Below are 8,717 nucleotides of genomic sequence, written 5' to 3'. Positions count from 1 at the left end.
TCTCACCTGGCAGCTCTTATTGTGCTCTGACACACACACACAAAGCAAAAGGTAGACAATAATTAAAACCTTAAGAGAGCTAAGACGTTTGAACAGGAGAACACTACAAATGCATGTACAGGCATATATATCATCCATATATATATATATATATATATATATATATATATATATATATATATATATCAGTATTGTCTTAAGTTGACCCCTTCCCTTTTAGCCACAGCAATGAAACTGGATGTACTTCAAATAGAGCCAAGAGAGACAGGCGAGGGGAGGGCAGGACGGAGGGGAGCGGAGGGATTGGGATTCTTTCTGGGTGAACTCATCGGGTTAAACAACTCTGCGACTTCTGTTTCTGGTGCCATAACTCATCTCAAGTTCAAGAGGCTAAAGTTGCTGTGAAGTTGGCTTTTTTTTTTAGATGTTAGTAGAGTATGCCGTTCACTCGTTGAACGATATTAGGCCTACTCATAATAATATTACATATGATTACTACTACTACTACTACTACTACTACTACTACTACTACTACTACTTATTATTATTATTATTATTATTATTATTATTATTATTATTAGTAGTAGTAGTAGTAGTAGTAGTAGTAGTTGTTGTTGTAGTAATAATAATAATAATAATAATAATAATTATTATTATTATTATTATTATTATTATTATTATTATTATTATTATATCATATTTCATAGTGGAAATACTTTTTTTGTGTTCTTTCTGAAGTATTAATTATTATTTTTGCTTCTTTAAACCTCTATCGAATTAAAACCAAGATATGCGGGGTTTCCTGCCACTAAATTAAAACGACATTTAAAAATATATGTATATATCTTAAACATCAATTAAAATAAAGCTTGCATAACAGGAGATACGAAATAACCCGTGCGTTTTGGTCTGGGTTAGTTAAATATCCTCTATTTTTGAAATAGGTGGCAGAGGGAAGATTACTCTGCAAATGTTAATAAACATCCAAGAAGACTTTAAGAGCAAAAAACATTTTTGATAGCGTACATTTTATCAGCTTTTCTTGTCTACAAATGTATTATTATTATTATTATTATTATTATTATTATTATTATTATTATTATTATTATTATTATTATTTATTATTATTATTTTTTTTTTAAGTGAAAAGTGAAATACATTTTTGATTAAAGATTTAGAGACAACATAAAAGACAACCCAATATATCGAGGGAAAACATTAACATATATCTAATACATTAAAGTATGTTGTCATCAGATTTATAGATAGACACAAGTTTACATTTCATTTTACTATTGCTCACATCTATATTATGTTTTTCACAGTTTCCACGTTTGTTTTTTCAATTAGTTTCCTGGAAAATGGGGAGCCAATTGCGCTCTGAAGAGAAAGTATCAGTTTTGAAAAACGTTGGGTGTGCCACACGTAAAAATATATCAATATCTGGCGGGCACAGTGCGTGGGCAGCGGACTCTGCGTGAGAAAGCGGGCCGGAGGGCTGGAGCTCCCAGCGGCGGCGGCGGCGGAAGAGACGGGAAGATCAAAGGGCGTCCCGGGGAGCGGACAAACGCTCCTGCGACTCGACTGGACGCGACACCACTGTCCGGCAACAGATGGTCACAGGGGTACAGTCACTACCTCAATCGCTGGGCTACAGAGTGGAATCAAATACATGAAAAACAACATAACTAACTAACTAACTATATGAATCAATGTATGGGCCTACATACATAAATGCAGAAAAACGTGTATTGAAAAAGCTTGCCACGCACCTTCACATTTGTAGGTAATGCGTTTACATTTAGCTCACGCCCTGCTAGGTTTGGTTGCCTTCTAATACATAAACCACAGAGATATGTTTTCTGAAGATTCCCAAGTCTGATTAATATCAAAGGAGCCAACGCTTATCCTTGTGTAACTGATCTCGGTCAAAAACATCTTGAGAATCGCACTTACTGTTTAATGTTTTACAGCGACAGGACCCCCCTGACTGACTACATTTAAGTTTCAAGAAACTGTATATTGGTATACGTGGGCATGTGTATTATATTTAAGCAGTTTTTGTCTAAACTGTTCAGCTACTGTTAATGGACTATTCGAGCTGTACAGGTTGGGCAACCCCCGTGACCTTCAATGGGAATAACATATTGTACATTAAGGGAAAAAAATAAAACTGTCATAAACGTGGACTGTATCACAGCTGGGAGTTTGGCAAAGACTTTGCAAAATGCTGTATTGCTATAAATCCAGTCTTCAAGTTCAGCGAATAAGTCCTTGTTTTACTGCCATTTTCTTCATCTTCTTTGAAGTCAGACGAAGCTGTTTTGTAAAAGACTCTAAACAACAGAGGGGGTTCGGCACACATCAGAGGTGCACAGCGGTCGACAGTGCAGTCCGATTTACACCATCTCCGCTAAAGGGAAAAGCAGAGTCTTCAAATCATGATTTAAATGAACTGGGGGAAAATCTGAGGATGTAGCCTAAATCCCCCCTTTTACGCGTGAAACGGAATGTGCACAAAGGCTGTTATTCACACCACGAACGTGTTTATTTTCTTTGTTCAAACTATGGACAAACCAGACACATTATAATATAAATAATACGCTTACAGAATAATTAAATATAGTAATATGTCACTTATGAAAAATGTATTACTGTTAATGTACTGTATATTTATATCTCACCTTTTTACTGACATCTGGCTACAGGTTAATGCCACACTTTATTTTCATATTATTTTGTCAATGCTGTCACTGAGCCGTGTCTTCCTCTGATTGTCAGATCCGACAGCCATTCAAAATAACTTTTCCGCACACTCTTTGTTACTTATGGTGCGTGTGAATCGGTGCACGCTTTTTAAAATTAAATGTATTAACCAAACCGTGAGCAGGGAGGTCCCGTGTTAGTGGGGACTGGATTGTGCAAACCCACCTGTTTACTTGAGAACCTGTCACATGTTATATAGATCGGGGGTAAATATCTAGAACCACAACCCTGCCCAGCAGCAAACCCAAGAAGAGGAGACACGGATCTGATCGAATAGAACATATATTTTTTCCATGGAAAGTGTAAATACTTTTTTGAAACTTCAAAATCGCTACTTTTCAAAAGTATTTTTTGGCATGAAATCTATTAAAATTAAATCAACAAAAGCAACTATCTTCAGATAAAGATAATTGTATAAAGTCATGATTTCAGATTTCTATCTATTAAGCTGTTGCTCTGTCAATCCTGGGGAGTGGGAGAGGCGGGGGGCGAGAAATACATCAGAACAGCATATAGAGAGAAAAACCCTTGGAGCATGTTCCCTAATTTCGATTGCGTGATTAGAGGCGAATGGACGTTTAAAGGGTGCAGGGTGTTGTGCAGCGCGGTCGGTGCCGTCCATGCTCCTCTGGCCGGAGCCTGCTGACGTGGTTAGAAATCCCAGAGGCGTCCAGAGGTAAAAAGGTCAGGGAGTCACTGGCAGCGCGCTGCCGCATTCCTCCCGTCACCCGTCTGTGTGCAGCCCCATGGGGGGGGATTATTTTATTCGTTTACAGAAAGCAATGCTTAAAGATTATCAGCGGTAGGGCAAATATTTTTGGTAGTGACTAGTGTCATTTGGCCTCGATTTTTAATGTTATTTATTATGAACAGCACTGGGGGGTCTGTTAAAATTAACAATATATAAAAAAAATCAAGACTAAATTTCAACAAACGATTTCAACAGCTGTTCAAGTTACCGTTGTCGAGTACAGCAGAAGCTCGAACCCGACGTGTAACCAAAAAGTCCTGAGTTTACTGTTGCAAATGAAGTAAAGCCGACGCCAAGACCATGCGATATCAATGCTGTTTGTGGTCAGAGAGAATCAAATTAAGTATAACATGAAGACGATAATGAACATCTTTGGTGTGTTTAGTGCGTGTGTCCGAATAGTAAAACGAATTCCAGAACAACAACAAACTAATACATATTTGTTCTGGTATCACAGCACCCCCACACCCTACCACCACCACCACAATAATAACACATTTGACACTCTGGTTTAATCTAATACACACACCATTCACATGGGCGATTGATAATAGTCTAGGATTTAAAACGAGACAAAAGTGTCATTCTGGGTAAAATGTTAGTCTTTATTTGAGGTAGTTCCATGATACAGAAACAACGTATAAAAAGATTGCTGCTGCTGCTGCTGTTGATCAGGTTAGGAAGCAATTCGAAACAGAAGACAACTGATAAAACTCAGTAAAGTCGTTCGCTCGCTTTTATCACAGTGTCCCATTTCTACCACAGCTCTGGCTGAGAAACGAGTGGCCTACACATACATTTCATGTTCATACATTTTCCCCTGCTAACCCAAAACGAGGCACAACATAAATGTGTTATTTTAACAAAGATCTGCGTTGCACATTTAGAAACACCAAGTTCTGTACTTCACACGCATCGTAGTTTGTATTTGGACTACACCCCCACACAAAAGCGTTCAAATGGCAAAGTTCATCTATAGCTTCAAGTTATCCAGAATTACATCTAATCAACTAATTAATTAAATAAAATAAATACGTTGTCTTCTCGTTCTGTAATGTCAATTTCGATGCAAACTGTGTTTTACAGTCTCGTTGCCGTAACCATGACTATTTGTTTCGCGAAGTTATACAATTCAACTATTTTGGTTGCTTTCTCTCGGTTTTGATAATGTATAATATTCCAAATTAAAACTCATTTTATGTTTTATTAAATAAGGGCGGCTCTGCTTATTGTAAACGAAAACTGCGTTGACAACCGCTTATAACGTTGTTGTGTCGCTTTACCTCTGAGTCCTACAGAAATACCCTGTAACCAATATATAGTGCAAAGAGCCAGGCTTATATTTAACCCTGCTAAACTTATTGTCAGTAAGGACGCTTTAAGTTGCAATATATACACAATAAAGAAGAAACCAATAAATCCCGCTTATCACAAAAACGATCCTAAATAGTCTACATCTTAAAAAACAAGAAAACAAACAAACAAACAAACAAAAAACACGAATATAACTAAAATGCCAAGTGGCTCCCTGTTTCGTCAATTTCGTAAACACTGCACATCAGAGTCTATCCCTGCACAGACGCACAGTTACATATATTTACAACTTCCTGCTTGCAGACTGTCCCACAAATCTCTTCGAAATCACCAACAACGAGGCAACCGGTGATTACTGCTAGCTGTAAGGTGCCCCCCCGCCCTTCCCAACACGCACACCCCACCAGTCCACAAAAATGCATTGGATATATAGAGCGTAATCCCTGAGGTAATGAGGTATCGTCATGCAGTAGAACATGTCTCCTCGAATGAACAAACGCTGTTCACGTCGTCCTCACAATCTCCCACACACTAGTGTACTACGGGGTGCTGGTCCCCCAATTCACTGGGTTCCCCGCTTGTGTGTTTCAGGGTTCAGGTTGAATTGTCACCCCTCCCTCCCCCAGAACAATCACATATTAAAGATATGGTTCTGGATGCAAATACATTGATGCGGTTCCATAGGACACTGTTTGGTTCAAGTCTATAAACGCCTATAGGAACACAATTTAAATATATATTCATTGGAATGTTATAGTCTTTTTTTATTTGATTCATATTATTCTTCAAAAAAAATCTTCTTATTGGTATTTAAGAGGTTGCCGAGCTTGGAGACGCGTCCGGTGACGTCGAGTTGGAGTTGTCCGAGTGTTCCCCGAGGTCCTTGGAGGAGCCCCGGCCTGCGGCGGGCGCGAAGCCCTCCTTCTCCCGCTTCTTCTGCTTCATCCTCCGGTTCTGGAACCAGATCTTCACCTGCGTCTCGTTGAGCTCCAGCGCGGCGGCGATCTCCACCCTCCGGGCCCGCGTCAGGTACTTGTTGAAGTGGAACTCCTTCTCCAGCTCCGTCAGCTGCTTGGTGGTGAAGTTGGTCCGAATGGTGTTCTGCTGGCCCTGAAGACCGTACTCAGCTACTTTGGCTGTGGCAAAGAAAGAAAGAAAGAAAGAAAGAAAGACACAATACATAAATAAATAGAAACCAACAAACACATCCTTAAACACACTGGTATGCGCTGTTTCTGCTCACAAGTGTGCGCAACAGAATCCCAAATTACTGTCATGGAGGAAGCAGAAGGCCAGGTAAAGCATCACAGAAATAAATATATAAAATAAGGCTGTTTTTTCTTGACTTTGTTATCTTTGTTCACGCAGTAGGCCGGGTGTATGGAAATGTTATGAACATAGTGGTTTTGTGCAGTGGGGAGGGAGGGGGGTAGTGGAGGGGGGTAGTGGAGGGGGGTTTGGGGGGGGGGGTGAGCTGTGATAGTTAACAAATCCTCAGTCTTGCCCATTGTAGTGGACGAAACTCTGGTGCTGAATTAAAAAATGAAAATGGAAGAATCAGAATAGAAAACCAGGAATTAGTCTGACTGAAACCCATGTAATATAGACCGAGACTGTAGCACATTTAATTGGGTTTGTAGGAAATTCAAACAGAACCATCTTGATGCTGATTTATAGGCAACTAAGGGGCTGTATTCTTAAATGTGAATACATCAAATCAACGCATTCGCACTATAAATAAATAAATACATACATACATGGATAGAAACGGAGACTGTTCTACTATTCTTGACAGCTTATATTAGTAGGAAAGGGTGCCTGGGAAACACAATGGGGGCGAAGAAAAACGAGGCGAAGCACATCAAGGCCCGAGACAAGCTAAAGATAACACAGCCGGGGCATTTCCTAGGGTGTAAAACAGCAAGTCTGCTGGATGCATTAGCGCCGGCGAGACGGGCAGAAAAAACACACTTGAGGAACTGAGCTGCTCTCCACATTTAAGCACCCCAGTGATAGATAGCACACCCGCCTGGGAAACTGTGCGTGTCCCTAACAATCAGCCCACGTTGAGGATCGCCAGTAAAACACACAGGCGTACAGAACGTCCCTTTGAAGAATATACAAACGACGAATACATTCATCAAAGTTAAAACTAAATAAAGAACAACTCAAACACACCCGTGCTTGTCTATATGGCCTCTATATTAGAGCCCCAGCCTGCATAATTGCTAAGTGGAGCCCTTCGCTCCCTGCCCTGCAGTTTCTGACCTGCTCGCTGCAGTAATGCGCGTTTGATATACTAACCTGTTTTGGGGGGGTTCCTCTTGACTTTCATCCAGTCGAACGTCTGACCCGACGAATTCTGCTCTGCCTGGCAGCTCAGGTCTGACTCCCCCGTCTGGGTGGGAGACAGGCTGGAGAAGGAGCTGTGCAGATAGCCCTGCTGCTGCTGCTGCTGCTCCTGACCCGGACAGGCTGTGTGCGGGTACTGGCTGGCAGCCACAGCTCCGGGGGCCCCGCAATAGCCACCAGCCAGAGAGCCGAGGTTGGGCCCCATACTGGGCGCGGAGTAACCTGAGGACTGGAAGTAAACGTTTTCCTGCTCCTGGTTGAGGTAATACTGGTGCCCATAGTCCGGGTTCGAGCACGTCTGGGAGCCATAGGCTGTGGCCCCCGTGCTGGCGTAAGGGATCCCCATGTTGGTGTGATGGGGGTGCGGGTGATGGTGAGGGTAGGTCGGGGTTTGGTGCTGATGCTGCGCCGGGGCGGCGGAAGCGCTGCCTCCAACGAAAAAGCGTCCGTCAGTGTTGAAGCTGTCACTTGTTGTACCTGAGCTGGGGGGGAAAGGCGCAGCGATTCCCTGATCCAAGTGGTGGAAGCCTGTCTTGGGTGAGTAGGCGCTCGTCCCACGGTTACAGATTGTATACTCTAGGAAAGAGTTCATTTTGGTATTGTCCATGTGCCAGGGATGGAGGAGGGTCAACGTGCTATTTTGGGGGGTATCCCGCCTGCCCTACAACCTCTAGGTAGTATGTCAAAGCTGTAAAAACTTCCATACATACATTGGCTTGGGCTTCCCCGAACACATATCACCTCGGCAGTCGATCATGTGACCCGCCCTGGGCCAATGGCGGCGTGGCTCCCGAGGTTTGTCAGCTCTGCCCGGTGATCCATCACGGCGCTGACATTTGCATGACAAAGACACTTCAATCAAACCCGGCCCATCAATCTGATAACAACACGCATACGTCAAACCTTTCTTCAAAGCCTTCTCTGACAGAGTGCGAGAGAGAAAGAAGGAGAAGGGGGAAGAAAGTAAGAATTATTCAATAGTTTTGATCCCCCCCCCTCTCTCTTCCTTTCTTTAAAGTGTAAAAAATGCCCTTCGGGTACAGGATTGACCCAAAAAGAGACCAGAACTTTAGTGGCCACAGTGGCGAGATCCTAGGAGCTCCATAACCAGGTAGGGAAAAAAATCCTTCAAAATCTCAGCATCCTCTCTGTGCATTCCGAGGCAGGCTCGACTAACCCAAACATACACCCAGTCCTTTAATAATCCGAGGTTATTAAAAGCGTTTTCAAGTTTTCCTTTGACATGTCGGTGGCCTTCTGTACAATCCAATATCTGTATTCGTTGGAAATCTATTTAACACCCGAATTGAAAGCGAAGCAACCGTTTCCGAATCTGTCCGGAGTCAAGAATGGTCCCTCTAATTTAATCAATACTCTGATCTGTTACAGAAACGAGGTTAGGCCGACAGCTCGCCTTCTGCTATACCAGCAGGGAAATTCGGAGATTTAATTCATATATTTATTTCATTTTATTTAAACATGTATTCAGTTATTAATTCGTTCGTACCAGGAAGGGATACTTTTAAATTTGTTT

The 8,717-nt window shown here is 41.9% G+C and overlaps 1 protein-coding gene across 1 annotated transcript; it reads right to left on the bottom strand.

Annotated features, from left to right (window-relative positions):
- Nucleotides 1-4,101: 4,101 nt before the first annotated feature.
- hoxb1a (homeobox B1a) lies at nt 4,102-7,906 on the bottom strand. The gene is made up of 2 exons (XM_066698816.1): nt 7,136-7,906; nt 4,102-5,967 (listed from the first exon to the last, which is right to left on the bottom strand). The coding sequence occupies exons 1-2, from the start codon at nt 7,788-7,790 to the stop codon at nt 5,642-5,644; spliced, it is 981 nt and encodes a 326-aa protein (XP_066554913.1). The 5' UTR covers nt 7,791-7,906; the 3' UTR covers nt 4,102-5,641.
- Between the last annotated feature and the right edge of the window lie 811 nt (nt 7,907-8,717).

Source organism: Amia ocellicauda, chromosome 3 (genome assembly GCF_036373705.1).
Source record: "Amia ocellicauda isolate fAmiCal2 chromosome 3, fAmiCal2.hap1, whole genome shotgun sequence".
Taxonomy (NCBI): Eukaryota; Metazoa; Chordata; class Actinopteri; order Amiiformes; family Amiidae; genus Amia; species Amia ocellicauda.
This window is presented reverse-complemented; position numbering and strand designations above follow the sequence as displayed.

Bases quoted from the DNA above. Each gene is read 5' to 3' on its own strand.
- hoxb1a (XM_066698816.1), bottom strand. From the start codon at position 7,790: ATGGACAATACCAAAATGAACTCTTTCCTAGAGTATACAATCTGTAAC. The intron at 5,968-7,135 runs GTTAGTATATCA...TCTTTGCCACAG, and splicing joins GAGGAACCCCCCCAAAACAG to CCAAAGTAGCTGAGTACGGT.